Source organism: Sesamum indicum, linkage group LG9 (assembly GCF_000512975.1).
Source record: "Sesamum indicum cultivar Zhongzhi No. 13 linkage group LG9, S_indicum_v1.0, whole genome shotgun sequence".
In the NCBI taxonomy this organism is placed as follows: Eukaryota; Viridiplantae; Streptophyta; class Magnoliopsida; order Lamiales; family Pedaliaceae; genus Sesamum; species Sesamum indicum.
Window position 1 is genome coordinate 2,991,635 of NC_026153.1, and position 19,485 is coordinate 3,011,119.

General features: G+C 34.5%; 4 protein-coding genes and 1 pseudogene across 6 annotated transcripts in view; 2 read left to right on the forward strand and 3 right to left on the reverse strand.

Moving 5' to 3' along the window:
* Positions 1–544, forward strand: part of LOC105170834 (protein yippee-like At4g27740) — a 1,348-nt gene extending 804 nt beyond the window's left edge. The window contains exons 4-5 of the mRNA XM_011091755.2: positions 65–120; positions 221–544. Of these exons, the coding sequence (XP_011090057.1) occupies positions 65–120; positions 221–296 (132 nt within the window). The 3' untranslated portion in view covers positions 297–544. The remainder of the gene's footprint in view (positions 1–64; positions 121–220) is intronic.
* On the reverse strand, positions 6,038–7,107 carry LOC105170391 (NADH dehydrogenase [ubiquinone] 1 alpha subcomplex subunit 2). Its single transcript, XM_011091140.2, has 3 exons — positions 6,943–7,107; positions 6,752–6,858; positions 6,038–6,410 (listed from the first exon to the last, which is right to left on the reverse strand). Exons 1-3 carry the CDS (start codon positions 7,026–7,028, stop codon positions 6,316–6,318), a joined length of 288 nt encoding a protein of 95 aa, XP_011089442.1. The 5' UTR covers positions 7,029–7,107; the 3' UTR covers positions 6,038–6,315.
* Positions 9,095–13,633, reverse strand: LOC105170392 (glycine-rich RNA-binding protein 4, mitochondrial). 3 transcript variants are annotated; one of them, XM_011091141.2, is made up of 6 exons: positions 13,224–13,633; positions 12,126–12,194; positions 11,939–12,045; positions 11,778–11,840; positions 10,580–10,648; positions 9,095–9,758 (listed from the first exon to the last, which is right to left on the reverse strand). In XM_011091141.2, the coding sequence occupies exons 1-5, from the start codon at positions 13,321–13,323 to the stop codon at positions 10,619–10,621; spliced, it is 369 nt and encodes a 122-aa protein (XP_011089443.1). In that variant the 5' UTR covers positions 13,324–13,633; the 3' UTR covers positions 9,095–9,758; positions 10,580–10,618. The 3 variants fall into 3 exon arrangements, with proteins under 3 accessions (XP_011089443.1, XP_020552545.1, XP_020552544.1); XM_020696886.1 differs by having other exon boundaries at positions 9,095–9,746; positions 11,939–12,048; XM_020696885.1 differs by having other exon boundaries at positions 11,939–12,048.
* LOC105170393 (histone H2A-like) lies at positions 13,782–14,658 on the reverse strand. Its single transcript, XM_011091143.2, has 2 exons — positions 14,335–14,658; positions 13,782–14,229 (listed from the first exon to the last, which is right to left on the reverse strand). The coding sequence occupies exons 1-2, from the start codon at positions 14,542–14,544 to the stop codon at positions 13,978–13,980; spliced, it is 462 nt and encodes a 153-aa protein (XP_011089445.1). The 5' UTR covers positions 14,545–14,658; the 3' UTR covers positions 13,782–13,977.
* Positions 16,790–19,019, forward strand: LOC105170394 (annotated as a pseudogene).

A 19,485-nucleotide genomic window follows, 5' to 3' on the forward strand; every position in this document is an offset into this window, starting at 1 on the left:
TGCAATATATAAATTTACTAGATTTTGTTTCTAAGTCAACTCAAGAAGAGACTTTATGATGCAGATTCATGTTAATGGGGAGGAGATTGCTCTTGAAGATGACAACGTGAGGCTAAGAATGTAAGCAATTAATGAAAACTATAGCATACCACTGAATGTTTGTACGTTGTTATAACACTGTCAGTTCCCTTACAAGTATTGTTGGGAAACTATTTAACAGGAAAAAACTCGTGAGGAAGTATAGCAATCAGATTCTGGATGCAGAAACCATGTCTCCAGTCCGTGAAGATCCATAATACTGTCTGCAGTAAGAGTCTTGAGAGGATGGATAGATTGAAGAACTTAGCTGAAGTTCGTCTACAGTCATAAATTTTACTTTTCACTGAATTTAGACTTTATTCCTTCACATTCAGACTCTGTATTTTTCGATTCTTGCAGAGGAAAACCCTCGTTGCAGCAAAGCTTATCCTCTTACAGATTGTGTTTTCAAATTTGAATTGAGATAGTATATCCGAAACAGTTTTCAGGTTAAACTTTCTTCTTCTGAGATACTCACTTAGCAACAAGGCGTGCTTCTCATTTTTACATGGACTCATCTGTCAAATATGTACGAAGAAACGTAAAAATGCATTAGCAACCCATTATTTGGTGCCTTTCTTTAGCTTGCAAAACCATACAGAACAAAAAATAAATCAAGATGGCATATTTTGAGTATGTTATACTACTTAAGCTACTTTCACTGAAGCATTTTTTTGAATCACCTTGCAATTATCAAGTTCCGCTTGATTGCAGATGTTTTGATTCTTTGATCTCTGTAACCCCTGCACGACAATGAAGCATTTCGCTTTATAACATCCTCTCTCTAGTGAGGCGCATTTTCTTTAGGACAGAGCCATGAGGCTAGAAAGCCAACGCGGACAATACCTCATGCTAGTGGCCCTAATCATGTCGCATGCTTCATTGCAAGCCAAATTTTATCAGAAAAGAGAAATACAAGAAGTTGAAAGCATGGAAACTGTGTAACAGAAGTTGGTGCAGATGAAAATGAAGTGAAGTTAATGCAAAACTTAAAAATAAAGGGTCATTAGATCCATCAATGTACAAACAGTTCCCCAATTACACGTATGCGCACGTGTATGCAGTGTCAACGTGCAAGTCGACGAACCCATTCGCCACAGGCAAGTAGGTCACAGAGTTGCTGCTGATATCTACAATTTCGAGTGTTTTAATTCATGACAAATCCTTCTTGCAGTTAATGTTATTCGCAATATGCATTTCCTGCATGCTGGAAAGGCATGAATTCCAAGTCCCTTTTAACAATATTATGAGTGTGGACCAACTCAATGTTACATTATATTTCCATCCTCACTATATATAGTTTTCTTACAATTTTGCAATATTGTACAGACATTGTAGTTATATATAGTTGATGTCTGGCCATATGTTATAATCGTGCAATTATTCTATCCCAGAAGGAAATTTTTTATCAACGACAGACATAGTTATAAAGTTCTCTAAGAATCAAACCGCTTCTAATCACAGTACCAATCAATGCCTAATTCCTTGAACTACTAAACAAAAACCATACATATTCGTCTAAAAATGTGCGGCAAGCAAGGTGGTGAACATGCAGTACAACCATAGCTTGAGAACTGAGATCAGTTCAAAATTCAGTAACAGCATGTTCCTCAACTTAGTGCTAGTATCACTATCTTTTTTCTTTTTCCTAATACCCAGACTTTTAAATCTTTTGCTGAGATGATGTCGACGAGGTGAGGATGATGAGTGAAAGAGAAAATATAGATGATTGCTTGTATACAATGTGTTACACCCTCAGATATGGTGGCAGTTGTGACAGTTAAGACAGTTAACTTGAAACAAAGCCCATCTTCTCCTCATATATAGTAACAACACACACTCCTTTAGAGCTCAGAAAACTGTCTTTCCATCATCAAATCTGCATTCCAATCAAGAACAAGCCAAGAATTTGGCTTCAGAGTTTGCCTTGACTATCAGCAAATGGAAGAGATACCTCTGGTGCATTTTGATGAGTGCTACATGTGCAAGTCATGCAGAACTCATCTTGCCTTGGAAGCCGACATGATCTGCATCCATGTAAAATTTCTGTGTTTTTTTTTTTTATTTCTGTGTTGTTCAAGAATTCCATTTTCCGTCTTATATAATCTTGTTTCTCGTTCATTTTCTTCCAGAGAGTTTCTTGGTGTCAATGGCTTTACAATAAGATGGATCTTCAAGAATTTCTTGGACCTCTTGTTTAGTTGAATATAATCTGATCCTATTTGGGTATAATGGCTCTAAAACGACACGCTGCAGTGCTATAATTTACGAATTCTAGTGAATAAATCAACTGATAGTGTTGTTCTTGAGCATTTCTTGGAATGTAATAACTACTGATGAGACTGTTCTTTTCTTGAATGAATGAAAAGTTACAGCACGAGAGCATCCTAATTCACAAGCAAATATTTAGCATTATCATAAGACTTGATTTCCCAATTTTTCATCAGTCGAAAAATGATACACGTTGGTCGTTCTTATGATGAGACATCAAAATATGTGCGACAACACTCTACTGTATCACTTTTTTTTCTCCTGATGGCAGAACGCCATATATATATATATATATATATATATATATATTTGTATAGTGCTAGTTTCACTAGTAGATGGTTCACTAACTGGAAGACATTTGATGATTTGGCCTTTTATAGAGATACCGGATTCTTCTAAAGGTAGATGTTCACTCGAGATTATTGACCCATCAAGCTTTGTCCATTTTTTGAGAGTTTTTTGAATGACTGCTAATTTGTCATTTCCATATGTTTGGTATAGATAGGAGAAAAAAGGAATATTTTGTTTAGTATATGAAATGTACTCATACCATTCAGATCTGATGTTTGCTCTTTGGGGTTCAGAGAAATTATTCATGAACCATTTTCTATGAGAAATATTTTCTTCAGAAAGAAAGTCTTTTTTAAGAAATTCTTTATCTATTAGAAATTCTTTGGTAATGGTAAGAATTTGCGATGGTGCGGAATTTGGGGAACCAGTTTCCTCATAATCTTGGTATATTGTTTGTGCAAGGTTTTGATCTATTCTTATTCTTTGAAATTTTGAGGTGGTAGGTCTAATTGTTTCAGATGTTGAGTGTCTGGAGGGGGTGATAGGATGAGAGAAGGATGTTCTATTTGTTTTTAGTGAATTATGTCTACAAAATTTTATTCCTACGGATCCATCTTGATGTTGGGTAATTTGATCAATTTCTGAATTTTCTATGGGTTGAGTTGGGGGAATTGATCCTGGTGGTAAATTCCATGTTTCTGGTAAAGTAACATTTTTCCATTCTATAGTTTTTGGAACTAAAAGATTAGATTTGGCTCTATTGATTTCCCAAAATACCGTTTGACCTGGTGATTTAGTGTGTGATATGGCTTGAATATCTAGGCCAGTATTAGTAATTTTGTAGTGTAGCCTATAGAATATTTCATAGATATGAGATCCAGATTTCATTTTATAATTATAGTTTTTTACATTTAAAGTTAAAATATCTAAAATATGAGGATCATTAAGAGAAATAGTGAAATTTGGAAAGGAATTGAAATAAATTGGGCCATTACAAAGACTAGTTCATGGTTCAAATATGGTTGTTATATTCAAATTATTTTTGGTTTGTGATATCCTGGTACAAAATGGTATCAGAGCCATGCAAATCTTGAGTATATCCATATTTAGAAGTTCATAGTTTGTGAATCGAACTTCGACACGTTATAAGTCGGCTTACTTGACTTTATTGTGCCGCAATAAATCGTTGTCTGATTCGAAAGATCAAAATATGAAAATCTAATACTATGGATAAATTCATAAAAAGCATGAATTTTGGAGCCTCATCATCAGGGGACAACCAAGAAAATTCGAATATAATTACCACAGGAGAGACACTGTGGGAAGACAGAGATCTATTCGATTGGAAACCTCCCAAAATCAATACTAAAGAAATTTATAAAAAATCATTTATTGATTTTAAGTCAGCTTATACTATAAAAACAGAAGAACAAGTTTTACCCCTGGTATCTGACCAACAAACATTACATTTATTTTCAAAAGCTTCTATTATTAAACATATTAAAAATGGATATAAATTTCTGCATATTGGTCTTGTTCAAATTGCTATAAAACCTTTAACAAGAGAAGGATTAGACACCAGTGTGTTTCTAGCCTTAAGAGACTGTCGACACTTAGATTTTTATGATTCCTTACATAGTTTCAAATATGGTTGTTTTATTCAAATTATTCTTGGTTTGTGATATCCTGGTACAAAATGGTATCAGAGCCATGCAAATCTTGAGTATATCCATATTTAGAAGTTCATAGTTTGTGAATCGAACTTCGACACGTTATAAGTCGGCTTACTTCATGTATATATATATATATATATATACACTACGCATTCTTCATCTTTCTTGCCTGCAGGATGCTGCAGGACTATGTGGAGGTCTCTTCACTAGAGTGTAAGATCTGAATGACACATTCGCCGTTTTCATCCATATCAGAAAATTATATGAAGAGCAATCTAACTTAGTTTTTTTCTGCAACGATGCCCATTATATTCTTTAAGCATGAATCAGCAGCCTCTTTTCTCTGGATTGTATTATGAGCGGATTTCGCACTGTTTCTGAGTTATGCATGTATACATACATGCAGTGTCAATGTGCGAGTCGATGAACCTGCTAAGCACTTTAAAGTTCGTGCCAACACAATTGCTGATGTCTACTGCCTGAAATGTGATGCTCGGCTGGGCTGGAAATATGTAACATTTTAAAAGATTCTCCTGTTTTAAGGCTTTCTGTTTGCTGTTTTCAAGGTACTCACTAGATTTTTCTAAGTCGAGAGACTTTCCATTACAGGTTGAGGTTGATGGAGAGAAGATTAGTGACAAGGAGGAACATGTAAGATGTTCAAAGATTCTCGTCTTTTAAGGCTTTCTGTTTCCTATTTTCAAGTATTCACTAGAATTTTCTTAGTCAAGAGACTTTACGTTGCAGATTGAGATGGGTGTGGGTCAGATCCTTCCCCAGAGTGAAAATGTGAAGCTAATAGAGTAAGCTATTAAGGAAAGACCATGATATATAGTAATACTGCCAATTTTCTAATTGCATGTATTGTTGGGAAACTATTTGACAGGCAAAAGCTCTTGAAGAAGCATAGCAACCAGAGTCTAGATGCCGAACTTGACAGGCAAAAGCTCTTGAAGAAGCGTAACCACGAGGAGTCTAGATGCAGAAACCATGTCTCCAGTGGATGAAAATCCATAACTTCAGCTGCATAACAAGTCTTGGGAGAAGGGATAGACTGAACACCTTATGCAAAGTTGGTTGACAGCAATATCATTTTACTTTCACTGACTTCAAATTCTGCAATGTTCTGGTAAACATTTTGGAGACAAAATGTGTCCTACACATTTGCTATGGATGGAGCCAGTTGAGTGCTAATGCCGCAGTTTTACTAGCTTTACGATTCATAGAGCTGGCCAATCACTTTGGCTAAGCATTCAACTCTTTTTGATAGAACCATGGTTTGGACCTCAATTTAAACATATATCCAGAAGAAATAAGATGAGAGATTCATTATTTGAGCACTTGTCTGACTGATATACTGGAAGTTTGGTTTCATGATTAATCATCAATGCAAACTATTAACACCACTGATGAGGATAAACTTAAAAGTAAAGATTAAGATGAACATGAATGCTCAGGAAAGCAAATGACAGCACCTGCACACAGCAAGGTAACCAATAAGCATGTAGCTGAATAAACCATGCCTTGAGATCACCATCATAATATTTTTATCAGGCTATATCTCTATTTCATCAATGGAATAATAGTGGCATTAAACAATTTCGAGCAAACCAATGAAACAAACAGTACTGTCTTTTAAATTCATGTTGCAATGGTATAGGCTCGAGTCAGCAAGCCCCACAGCAGAGCCCAGTACTATCCCAGCCTCAACAGAAAATATAATGGAAGTAAAGAAAGATAATGGAATAATAGTTAAAACACCAGGGATAGGTATCCATTGGAAAATAAACTTGTGTGTGCATCATATTCCACAAAAAGCTACAAGAAATAGGCAACTCCTGTTGCAGGAAACAGTTTATCATGGGTTGAAATAGTCAAACATAAAACATATGAACTTAGACAGGGTGGCACTAGCCTTGAAACCAGAATAAAGATTAACCGAGAAACTTCTTGCTGGCGTTTTATTTGTCCAGGAAAAATCCAATGGCAGTTGCCTCAGCCTTTAAGATGCCCCTCCTTTAGCAAGGTCCTCAAGTGCCTTTGAAATCTGTTGCTCATTTAGACCTTCCAACCGTATTCCCCTTTCGATGCCCATGTCTATACAAAAGCAGAAGATTCATTAATTGAGGTTATTGTAATAATGAATCTATCTTGATATGTATAGTATTGTTTTTCCAAGATACAGCTAAAGAAGAAAATAAAGTGGCCAGGATAAAATGTGAAGCACAGTTCAAATTACAGTGGAAAGGATAAGTCCCATTCTATATAGCCCAAAATTCAAAGGAACATGCTAATTACCCCTGGCAACATACCTCACTGAACCAAAAACATTATAAGATTTCAGTCTTAAAACAAACTCCCCAAAATATCCACTCAAATTTCTAAGGTGACTGAAAAAACATAAATTGAGATCTGAAAGCAAAAAAATAGCAAATTACCATATCTAGCCCAAAGCTGAGGCTCGATACCAGTGGCCTCACGGATCAAAATAGGAAGCTTAGGGTTTTTCGTCTTCAGATCCTTGTAATTATTCTCAATGAAAGCTCTGCCAAAAATAACAACAAAAAACAATTAAAATAGACAAACAAATGGGTTCATAAATTTGAAATCAAAAGCAATTAGAACGAACCTAGTAGAAGAGCTGGAAGGAGAATTAGGAGAGAGTAGAATGCGAAGCTCCTTGAGATTTCGAGAAAGCTGACCCCTCCACGCCATTGTTGAACTTCTCTGCCTCCGCCTGTGTATCGTTTTTCTTCTCTTGTTACAGAGGAATATAGGGGTAAATTAAATGGAAGATCTTTACTATAGCACTCCTTCCACTTTTGATGAATCTCGTTTTACTCCCTGTGTATTACTTTATATTGGCATAATTACAGTTTCCTACTCTAAAATTTGCTTAATTACAAATAGATCCTGAAAACTTTAAAAAATTAAATCTAAAACTTCTAACATTTATTAGACTGATCGATATAAAATCAGAAGAAAGTCTCAATTTTTCACCTTATTAGGGTTCCAAAAAGGGTACATAAATGTCCTATTATGTTTGGATACACCTATCCTATCAGTTATTGTAATTTTATACGTAACTTTGATCATTTGTTGTACTTTGGATATCATTATTTTTAATTAAAATTTACAAAATAATATTTTTAAGATAGTGTGATTTTTTCGAATTTCCTCTAGGGTTTATCCAATTATATTTATATCTGTTAAAATTTTAATGTTTTAAATTTGAAAAAAACAAAGTGAATTTAAGTTCAACAATATCAATAAGTTCCATTTCGAATAACTTAAATCAAAATTAATATTTAAATTAATTTCTTATATTATATTTTTTATTACTTCGTAAAACTAATGAGTATTGTCATTTTATTACCACAATAATATGAACAATCAAATAGTTGTTGCATTAATAAATGGTTAAAATGCATAAAATTTTCCTATATTTTAAAAGTCCGTTAAAACTCCCCCATCTTAAAAATAGGCGAAAAATCCTTCTCTGTTTTATTAGACGTAGTTCAATCGCCCTTTTTCGTTAAATCTAACTAACGATTTTAACTTTTTTATAAAATAATTGGTTATACCCTTATTTAATATATATTATTTGTTATTTGAATGATTGTTGGACCTTCTTTAATTAAATAATGATCCTTAGATTTGGGCGACGTCGTCGTCGCTCTGCTGTAAGGCCGCAACCCCCATTTTTTTAGTTAAAAATAATTTTAAATATCTAATTAATTAAGGATAGTTTTAGATTTTTTGAATTTTTAACTAACTAAAAATGACATTATTTAAATTTAAAATAAATGGTTGAAATATTTTTTATTATAATTAAAGGAAAATTTTAAATTTCAACTTTATTAATTATAAAAATTATTTAAATTTAATTTGTTTAGATATTTTTAATTAGATAATAATTAAACTTTTAATATTATATAATGTTTACAATTATTAACATTTATAAATTTTGAGATATTTTAAATTTAAAAAATAAATTTACTATATCAATTTTTATACTCTTATTTAAATTTAATATTTCAATTTAAAATATAAAACTTCAAAAAACATTATATAATTCTTTTCATATTTTTAAGTAAATATATTTAAGAAGTTATTTAATTTTGTAGATAGATGAAAATACAAAAAAAAAATCACTCAAAACAGTAAAAAAAAATGTATATGTGAAATATGTAATCATCATGGGAGTATTTTTATCAAAATCATCAAAAAATAAAGTCACGAATAGCTAAAAAACACTCCAAATGCACAAGAAGCATGTGTAATGCACCTTCTATTAAGTACTAACGAAAGGAGTATTTTTTGTTGAGTTTTACAAAATATAGAGATGTTTTAACCTATTTAAAAAATATAGGAAGTTTTTAGTTATTTCAACAAAACATCGAGGTAAGATGTATTTTAGCCATTAATAAATTATAGGGAGTCTGACCTTAAAATTACAAAATTTCAAGTGATACAATTGTAATGTGACGAATTTTGGAGGACATTCTTGTAATTTGAAAAAAATACGGAAAAAATGTGTGTACTTTTAGTATTAGGAAGGTACATACAATTTCATATTGGACGAAATTTACCAATAACTAAATCAAATACTAAAGGGTATATGTGTAATCTTAGACACAATCTATGTTACCCTATTAATTAATATAATCAACCTGATATACAAACGTCCCAATATTTCCTACTCTATATATATATATTCTTTTTTCAATTTCTCACATTTGGATAGATAGTACACGGTTTACTTTTTACAGTGTGTGATTTATTACATAATACTTAAATATGTTTAAACGAAACAAATAATCGTGGAATTTAAGGTTGTGAGGTATCAACCATACTAATTGAATAAGGCCTCATTGGCAAGCTAGTACAAGATTTAGAATTGCAAATTTTTCTGCAAGAAAAACTCTGATGACACTTGAATGAGAGGAAAGTATTTAAAACAATCCCTATCCACCCTGAGATGATCTGATCTGTCTATGCTCTATACATACCTGCATTCTTGGGGCTCAGCTTACTGCATAACATTTCAATGCATAAACAAGTCCTGCTCATATTCAACTCATGCATAAATACACTGATGCAGACTGCCACTGAATAGCCAAATAGTGAAGCGGCACAATGCTGGTTGATAGTGCTGAAGATAGAGCGATGAGAATGAAACAACTCCAACCATTTCAGTGTTTAATCTGCATACTAGTTTACACAGAGCCAAAGACAAAGGACAATTGTGAAGCAAGTATGTTCTACAAGACCGACTACACAGATTAAATCTTCTTCGCAATCTTCATTAGATGAAAGCCAAAAGTGGAAGCGGAGAGGGATTATAGATATAGGAAAGACGTTAATTCTGTAACTGTTGATGCGTTTGTCCAACAAACGAATGTCTGGCAGTGATCTGAATATGGTCTGCATCTATGGTAAATCCTACAACCAAGGTAAAGTCAGAATATGTCTTTCTCAGAGAAACTATGTATAGAAATTATAAAGCATGAGATCGTCAGATGTGTCTGCCATGGATAACACAAGTAATGAAATGGTGAAGGAGATAAAAACAGAGGATGAATATTACTTTTGGGACTAATGAAGCAAGAGTGTAAAATGATGCCATTTTGTAAGAATCTAGGGGCTCATGTGCAGCAGGCTACGGGTCAGCAAATTGGATAGTGATAAGCTACCCAGTTGTTGGAATTAACGAGGGACAATGATGATGATGATGATGATGAGAATATAATGAAATATCGTCAATTTCATAGTTATCTCGACTACGTTGTTTATGTAGAGACATGAAAAAGTACCAGACATGAATCAAGGAGGACACTACTCAATTTTATTGACTCTTCTTCCTCTTTACCTCACCTCCCCCTTGCCTCAATATCTTGCATTTATTAGGAGATTCAAGAGGCAAAAATGATAATAGACCTAATGTAGTTCAAAGTAGCAGTATTGGCAATAATATGGGTAGACATTATTCCAAGAAGGCAGCAAACACTGAACAGAAGGAGAATAAGGAAAGTTCGTCAGTGAAGCCACAGGATATTGAATTTAATCCAGTGACAATGTCCTGGAAGAATCTAGAAGCACAGAAAGGAACACACGGCAGGTTGCTAATAGCCAAGCATGCAAGTCCAATTATCAACATTAATAATCAGATTATGATCAACCATTAACAGATATTGTATTATTTCTTGTAAGTGAATTGGTCATCTATGGAAAAGCAAGCACCAGGTGGTCAAGCATAATCATACCTGAAAGTTCCCTCTCATCTCTTCAGCTTCCCATCAACCTCATTTCTCATTTCCGGAAGTTGCTTTACCCTTTAAAATCAGGAAAAATCTCTCAAATGATTATATTTTAAAGCTCGATGAAATCAGGGTTCTTAGGAAGTAAAAACAAAAGAAACTAACTAAACGGACTAAGCTATTGAAACCAGAGAAAACGGTAAATCTAGTTGCTTAAGACTGAGTTGAATAAACGTAAACTGTAAACTGACCTTTATAAACACTAAATAGGAAACAAAATTAAAGAACATAACTGTAAAGATTCCATAGTTAAAGAAACATGAAAAAGTAAATCTAAGATCATAAACTTAATTCATTAATATACAAAACCGCAATAATGTATAGGATTATCCATGACAAAGGGGGCCAGATCGCTCCCTGTATTTGAATTGCCATCAGGATTCCATATTCAAGCCTTTCAAAAGTTTATCTATATTTATTAACATTTTTTTTTTTCTCCCGATTACAAGCACGTTGTAGACTGTCATAACAGAATCATTTAATACCATGATCTTCTTAATTTACTATATTTAGGTTTGATATGAAATGTTTCCTTTACTTTTCAGGATAGTTTACCTTCTGCAATCCAAGCCTACAGTCCAAGTTCCATATCATTCAACCGTGCATTTCCTATGCCCAGTTGCTAACATAAAGTATGTGGGCCGAAAGCTTGATCAAGTTAATGCAAGGTTTTTAAACACAAGTGAAACTATCTGCTAATATAATACAAACAGTGAATTGAAGGAAAAAACAAAATATTTTTGAATTACGAGACCATGAAAATCCACTCATCTATTATTCATCTGGGCAATAATTTCCCAAGAGTTCATTACCCTTACTCTGATCATCCCCCTAAATAACACTTTAGAATTTGGTGAGGAGTGGCAAGATGCTATATGAACTATGAAGCAGCCAGTTTCAATTGGCATTGCTAACAAATAACAACTAGTCTGCGAAGCAGCAAATAGCTATCATTTTCTACCAGCAAATCGGTGACCGTAAAAATGCATTGTTAAGGCAGGAAACATGGGGTGCCAATGAGAATGTGAAAAAAAATCCAAACTTGATTTTCACATACCGAGCAAGTGAGATTCAGAGCAAGAAAGAGGGAAAACAAAGGTTTATTAACTAATAAAGTAACAGCAAATGGTTGAGAGTGGCAGACCTGACTGCCTTGCCGTTCCCTTCTATAAGCATAATGAATGTGGATATTTCTGCCGTCCAGCAACTACAAAAGCATACAACAAGCAGAAAAGAATTACTAATGATGCTCAAGAAATACATATAGGCATGTAACAAAATGCATAGCTGAATACTTGAACATACCCGACCATCCATTTCCTTTAAGGCTTTGTTTGCCGCCATCTCAGAAGAGTAATGCACAAATCCATATCCTCTTGATTTCCCACTTACACGGTCACATATCACCTTAACTGCTAAGCATATGAATCCATTTCACATTCCAAAATAATCACCAATATGTCAAAAGGTAACATAATAGCCTAGTGCCTACCTTCAATTACTTCACCATATTCCTCAAACGCACCCTTCAAAACACTTTCATTGGTATCATAAGAAAGCCCTGGAGATAGCAGTGTTTCCTTTTAATTCAGTGACAACGATCTGAAAGTTGTAATATACATACATAAAATTATTTAAAGAAAAACGAATTTTTGAACCCATTATTGTGTATTAGGTACTTGATGCCAATTAAGGCACTAGAAAACTGAAGCTGTGGCTGGAAGATGAGATTAAAGTGGAAATTCTGGTGAATTCAGCAGTTCAAGGTAGAAAAAAGAAAGGAGTCAGATAAAGAGAAAGAAGAAAGATCGGGATTAAAGAAAGCACAGTAGTCACACAAAGGCACAAAAGCTTCATGGAAAAAATAGGGAAGACAAGTACGATTCGTTACCTTCAATCTAAAGGGTATAATCTTTCAACATTGGAATTCAACAGAAATCGAATCTGATTTTCCAAGTGTCTTGGAAACATAATTCTATCTTGCGAAATCCAATTATAAGAGCTACTCCAACTATGCAGTTAGTTCAAATTTAGAATCTAACAAGCTGCTAAGAATTTCAGCCTTTCACAGGGCATTTAATGTACAAGTACTGAGGAATGTCATTCATTGATTACGGCAGGAAAATTAATCAGTTTCCTAAGCCATAAGTAAAATGTTAAAAACTCACTTTGTTCCTATGCTGAGCATCAAAATAGCACCATGCTTTAATGAACTTGGAACTAGTGGATCTGAGATCAACTTCAAGCAATTTTTATCATGCATCATACAGAAAAGCTACTAAACAACTATCGATATTTTCAAACACGTATAACAATCTCCTACTTTGAACGTCAAAAAGTTTCTGTCTCCCATTCGAGCATTTTATCGAACAGGCAAGAGAACCACAATTAAGAACCAATCATCAATTCAGCAAACCCTTTGCTCTCATTTGCGTTAAGGATTAGAAACCTAGTATTTCAGGACGCGCATTGCCCATTTGCAGATGTATGTGCAGGGAGGGAGAGAGATAATATAGATAGATAGATAGATAGATAGATAGATAGATAGATAGATATATATATATATATAGAGAGAGAGAGAGAGAAAGACCTCCAACAAAAAGTCCCGAGCAAGACTGCCGCCATGTAAGCCATCTATGAGGGGGAGATTTGAAGGCGGAATAAACCCTATTCAGGGCATGCATCTGCATCGGTGAAGATTCGAGCAAAGCGAGAGTAATGAGAACTTTGCGAAGTGTTTCTCTCCACTAGAAAATACTTGAGCTCTGCATACGCAGCTTTAATAGTATGAACAATGTTCATATGGACACATATCATGCACCATTTTTCATGCTTCTCTGTATATAATTCTTCAGCAGCAAAACCCTAAAATGAAGCAAACTAAAAGCGCCATAACGAAAGAGAACCGAGAGTTCAGGTTTGAAACTAAACGATGATTGAGGTGATTTCAGTGGACATCTAAATGACACCCACCTCAAAACCTAATTTCAGTAGTCATTTATAATAATTAAAGCGCTCGAGTTAATATTCGTAGCACAATGCAGCCAAAGATTCCCTCATTGAACCCTAATTCTACCAAACTAATCTCAAAGACCCAAAGTCGAAGCAAGGAATTAGGAAAAATAACAAGAGTAAAGGAAGACGAAAATGTGGTTTAATCAACTGGATTCACACTCCACATTGGCCCTAAACACAGAATTACAACCTTACATTTCTCTTTCCTTCCAAATCTACTGAGAGCAGTCTCTCTAAGCCACACCCATTTGAATCTACTGAGAGCAGTCTATTTAAGCCAAAAATTACACAAAAGAGATAAAAGCTTTGTGATTCACATCCATTTGTAACTAAGAAGCAGCCGCCTTCGGTGACTTGCCAGCCTTGGACGGCGACTTGGGCTCCTTGGTAGCCTTATCTCCCCCTGTTTTCTTCGGCAACAGCACCGGATTGATGTTCGGAAGCACACCACCATGAGCAATGGTCACACCCTGCAGCAGCTTCCCAAGCTCCTCGTCGTTCCTCACAGCCAAGAGCACATGCCTCGGTATAATCCTGTTCTTCTTGTTATCTCGCGCCGCGTTTCCAGCCAACTCCAGTACCTGTAATTGAAAACATTTCCAAAAATCACGACTCGAGACCTAGAATCATTAACATAAAGAATCTTACCAATGTAGATCCGAAAGAGGGCTCTTCTTTTACAATACCTCAGCAGCTAAATACTCGAGAACGGCAGCCATGTAAACCGGAGCTCCGGTGCCAACCCGCTGGGCATACCGTCCTTTCTTTAAGTAACGTCCGATTCTACCAACAGGGAACTGCAGACCAGCCCTGACAGACCTGGAAACAGGCTTCTTCTTCGGGCCGCCGCCCTTTCTTCCTCCAGCGCCCTTCTTCACTTTTCCGGCGGCGTCCATGAAACGATTATTCAGCCCTTGAGACTAGGGGTACAGAGAGAGGCAAAATGGTAACTACAACTGGGAGAGGAGAGAGTATCTCCCTGGCGGAACGGCTGTTTCGGAATGACGAGTGATGAAATGGGGCTGTCTTTATACAGTGGTGATGCTGGCATCTGGCTTGAAGGGTGGAGTAATGCCGGCCGTCGATTCAAGCTCAATCCATGTTAGGTGAAATAAACCAATAGGAAGCGAGTTCTGGAATTTAAATTTTTGGGTTAAGGAATTTTTTGGTTCGCTTTTTCCCGCCTGGAAATTCATCTTTACTTTTGAAAATGTGGGTTTTTTTTTATTTTTAGAAAAAAAAGAAAAAAGCACTGAAAATAATATATTTTGCTCACAATAATTTTATAAATACTAACGATTAAAACACATTTGATGCGGGTGTATAGTAAATTTTTATTATATTTATCAATTGAATGAGAAGAATAAATTAAAATAAGGAATTGATCAAAATTAATCAAATGAATTAACTTTAAATGTCGCATTATGTTGTTTGAATGTAATTAATGCATAGCTGTGAAATGAAGCCCCAACATATTTGTAGAAGTCCATTTCTCAACTCGCACGATCAACGCATGGATTGGCTTTCTATTGAATGAGTTGGGGATTCATGATTAACAACTCGAATTATCACATCAGGCATGTTAGATTACTAAAAAATCTTATATATTTTTATTTTATTTTTTATTGTTTTAACATTTCATATTTGTTTTAGGTCAAATTTTTCTTATGGCACTTTTTACTATTTACCCTTCTCGCTATTGATTATCCTATTTGACCCTAATTGCCTTAGTAGTATGAAAATGTCAGTAGTCTTCCCCCATCATGTTCTTCTTCCTTTGAACAAGTTCACTTAGTTTTGCAACTTGAAGTTGATTTAAATCCCTGTTTTGTGGTTCATTCCCACGCCAATATGAGTTGCAAAACAAGTCGAGGCATGGAAAATAACAACTGATTAGAATTAAATTTGAGGTTCGCTCCTATTAATTTTAGTAAGAACAAAAACGCAACCCAACCCAACCCGTCATGCTTCTAGTTGATCAAAAATCCACCCACCCCTGCCCTTCATTTCAATTTTTGAAATTTAACATCAAACCAACCAGAATCCAGACTCGATAGATTTAATTCGTAAATTTTGAATATTTCTTCTTTTTTTTCTTTAATTTTTTAATATTTAAACTTCAATAAGCCATATAATATAGGAAATACACAACTACAATCGACTGACAATGATTTACCTAAATTTAGCAAGTATTATAGTTGATCACCTACTAATTTAATGGTGAGTTTAATGACTTTTATAGTATGTAAACTTGAATCGGCAACATAATTAGGACAGACCTACATGAAAGCTAATTAATTTTGATTTAGACACCAAAAATTGTTCCTCCACTTCGCAAAATGTCAATTATGGCAATAAATTTGCATTAATTAAGAAGAACTGTAGAAAGTTTGTTGCAATTTTAGAGGAGAACAATAATGAATCTATTTATGCACCTGTTTATTCTAACTCTTTAAAGAAAAAAATTATTGTTTATTGGCACTGTACTTTTTCCATAATAGCACAATTAGAACCCTAAAAACGGCCCCATTTGCAAAGTGTCGTATTATTTGGGTAAAATAATGTGTTTATTTAAATACAAATTTAACGATTTAATTTAAAAAGTCGTAATTTTTTTTATAAATATATTTTTTGGATATAATACTATTTATTTAATGACACATTTCTAATAGACTCTCGTAAAATTTATTAAAATTTTAAATACTCAATAATTATTTGAAAATTGTAAATACCCTTGTAGAATTAACGATTGTCTAATAAATTACCTCAATAGAATGAATTATAATGGGAGCGTATTTGTTAGAGAATTATTATTTTTTAAGAAATATTTATATTTTTTAAATAATAAAAAATATTTATATTTATAATAAATAAAGTTCATCGTAATTTATTTTTTTTAAAGAAAAAGAATTATCTATTAATATTTGACATAAACGGTTACGTTTACCCCGTCAAAAACTAGCATGTAATGAAGTTGAACAAACCGACTTCCTAAAGAGTAAAGAGTGGAGGTGGTAATATAAGGGGGAGTCTTGCAAAAGGACAATTTAGCCAAGCAAGCAACTAAACTACAAAAGGCGAAGCGGAGCGTTTCAGGGGCACGCTCGACATTTCAACTGATTCCCTTCCTCCTATATTTGCTTTTCTGCAAACGGAGTCATTGGTAGTCTCATCTTTCTCTCTCCCCTAAATATCTACCACCAAAAGAAGCTGCGTACTTTTGCAGACCTAAATTTTCTCTTTCCGGATTCTTGTCAAAACCTCCTCGATCTTCTCCGATCAATCCTCGTTACCATGGTAATGATTCTTGGCTTATTTTTTTCTTTGAACTTTTCTATCCTTATGCTATCTTAATTTTTTCATTTTTTGTCGTTTACGTCAGAATGATTGTCCAGTTGATTAGTGGTACCTTTTTTTTTGTTTTTTTTTTGTTTTCTTATGTCCGATTTATGATTTGTTGTATGTGGGATGAAGAGAGCAGAAATTACAATTATTTTGGTAGCTGGATTTGAATGAGCTTCTTTGTTTATCCCTTTTTTTTTCATTCGTTTAGATTCTTAGATCTGAATTTCTAGTAGTTTTGATTGTGTATTAGGAATTTTGCATTGGTTACAGTATTTCTAGGCCGATCTTGGATTGGCTGACTTGCGAATTTTGTTCCTCAGGCTATTGTAGTGTTTAGTTAATTAGGATTCAATTTCGTGACCTTTTGGCCGAAATTAAATAGGTGAATCAGCTGGGTGCTAAGTTAAATAAACGATATGGGTCTGATATCAGTAGTTTGTTTTTGAATTTTAGGAAAATATAATGTTTACATCTTTCTTTTCCTTTGTAATTTAGTTGTTTTATCCAAGATCTCCTAGATGATGCGACATGAATAATTGAATTAATTGAGACGAATCATCTGAAATTTTCTTTGCCCGTTCTTTTGGCAATATAACCAACTTGGACTTTTTCCTCCTGATGTGTAATCCCAGTATCTGTATAGTTCCAATATGGGTTTAAACACATGACCTTCCTACGATTGTAATCATAGAACTCCAACTATGCACATGAGAATGCTCTCGTTACCACTATGGCATACTCACTAAAATTGACCGGTCCTAAGCAATTAAGTACTTCCTTAATTACTTCCATTCGATGAATCAATTTTAGCAAGTGGATCATTCATTTTATGCCAAAAGATAATGGGCCATAACATTCTCATTTGTTGATTCACATAAAACTTTTATGTCAATTTAAATTACAATAAGTATGTGGAGACATTACATACATTTCAGATAATTTAACTTCATTATGCAATTATATTACAGAAATTCCACTTGGAATGTATTTTTCTTCCAGTGATATCACGTCTTGAGCATTTATTTGATCCATCTTGATCTTGCTTGTAAGATGCTACATTTGTGTAATGGAATGGTTCAGCTAGAAAATGCAACAAGAATGGTTCAGAAACATGTCTAGTTTTTCTTCCCGACCTGGAAAATTAGTGGATCTCTGACACTTTTACATGGATCATGATATTGATTGCCATTAAATGATAGTACTCCAGAAGGTTTTTGATTCTCTTGATTTCAATATTTTCCTTGTTTTGTAAACTCTGAACTTATTTGTTATGTATAGGCCAACGCAGCATCAGGAATGGCAGTGCACGATGACTGCAAACTGAAGTTTATGGAGTTGAAAGCTAAACGGACGCACCGCTTCATAGTATTCAAGATTGAGGAGAAGCAAAAGCAGGTTATGGTGGAAAAGCTTGGTGAACCATCTGAAACTTATGACGACTCCCAAAGAGCAGGATTTTTTTCGTTGCGTGGTAATTTCCCTTCCTGGTGACATCAGTTATTGCTAGTCTCCAGTCTTTGTGTACATTGTCTCATCTGACTATGTTGTGTATCAAATCTCTCTGCTAAGGTCCCCTGACACTGCAAGGGTGCGGAACAAAATGATCTATGCCAGCTCCAAGGACAGGTTTAAGAGGGAATTAGATGGCATTCAGATAGAGCTGCAAGCAACTGATCCATCTGAGATGGGTCTTGATGTCTTCAAAAGTCGTGCCAATTAAATCTCAGGAGTTTCAGCAAAGCATGTTCCAAGCTTTGCTTTCCTTGAGAGAAATGTTAATAGTTTGTTGAACATTGGTACTTGGCCAAGCTATGATATTCCTATGTTGTCAAAGTTTTATTTCTCTGGTAACGACTTCATCTCTAGAACAAATTCTGTGGTTTTGATCTTACTCAACTATTTTTCGGGTGTGGAATTTATTTTATTAATCGCATGAGGCTGGATAACCATTGTTGTGTTGGTCGCTATATTTCAGAAATGTATTATTGACTTGACTTATTTGGAATCCTGATTTCCAATTGTTACACTGAGTTTTGTATGGCGGTACTGGATACAGCAATGTACTCTCCCAAGGTAGGCAATCATCATGATCCGTATCAAGGATAGCTTAGCTTGGGTGTTTATTTGCTTGCCATGCACCTTTATTCATGTATCTACTGTTACAGAGTGTACCTAACACACTGAAATGCTGGCAGTATTGTTGAGCCCGTTGCACGTATATGTAATACACCTTCAACGGCTTCTTCCTTTAGCTCTCTCAGCCCTTTCTGTGGTTCAGTTTCATGACTCCAGAATGACTATTTTCTTGTTACCAATTGTATAATTAATCGTGAGATTGCAGCAGCACTAAGACATGGTCCAGTGAAGGTGAAAAACTTAAGTAGACCTAGAGCATCATTTTCACCATTACTAGTCAGACTATTAAGGTGAAAAATTTAAGTAAACCCTGAGGCACCATTTTCACCATTATTAGTCAGTGTATCAACAATGTC

Excerpts from the sequence above, each read along its gene's own strand:
- LOC105170392 (XM_020696886.1), bottom strand. The coding sequence starts at position 13,323 with ATGCAGATGCATGCCCTGAATAGGGTTTATTCCGCCTTCAAATCTCCC. Across the intron at positions 12,049-12,125 it reads ATATGGTGAAGTAATTGAAG|CAGTTAAGGTGATATGTGAC; the intron begins GTAGGCACTAGG and ends TCATATGCTTAG. Across the intron at positions 11,841-11,938 it reads TAAAGGAAATGGATGGTCGG|TTGCTGGACGGCAGAAATAT; the intron begins GTATGTTCAAGT and ends ATGCTTTTGTAG.
- LOC105170393 (XM_011091143.2), bottom strand. The coding sequence starts at position 14,544 with ATGGACGCCGCCGGAAAAGTGAAGAAGGGCGCTGGAGGAAGAAAGGGC. Across the intron at positions 14,230-14,334 it reads TCGAGTATTTAGCTGCTGAG|GTACTGGAGTTGGCTGGAAA; the intron begins GTATTGTAAAAG and ends TTTCAATTACAG.
- LOC105170391 (XM_011091140.2), bottom strand. The coding sequence starts at position 7,028 with ATGGCGTGGAGGGGTCAGCTTTCTCGAAATCTCAAGGAGCTTCGCATT. Across the intron at positions 6,859-6,942 it reads CCTTCCAGCTCTTCTACTAG|AGCTTTCATTGAGAATAATT; the intron begins GTTCGTTCTAAT and ends TATTTTTGGCAG. Across the intron at positions 6,411-6,751 it reads TCAGCTTTGGGCTAGATATG|ACATGGGCATCGAAAGGGGA; the intron begins GTAATTTGCTAT and ends GCTTTTGTATAG.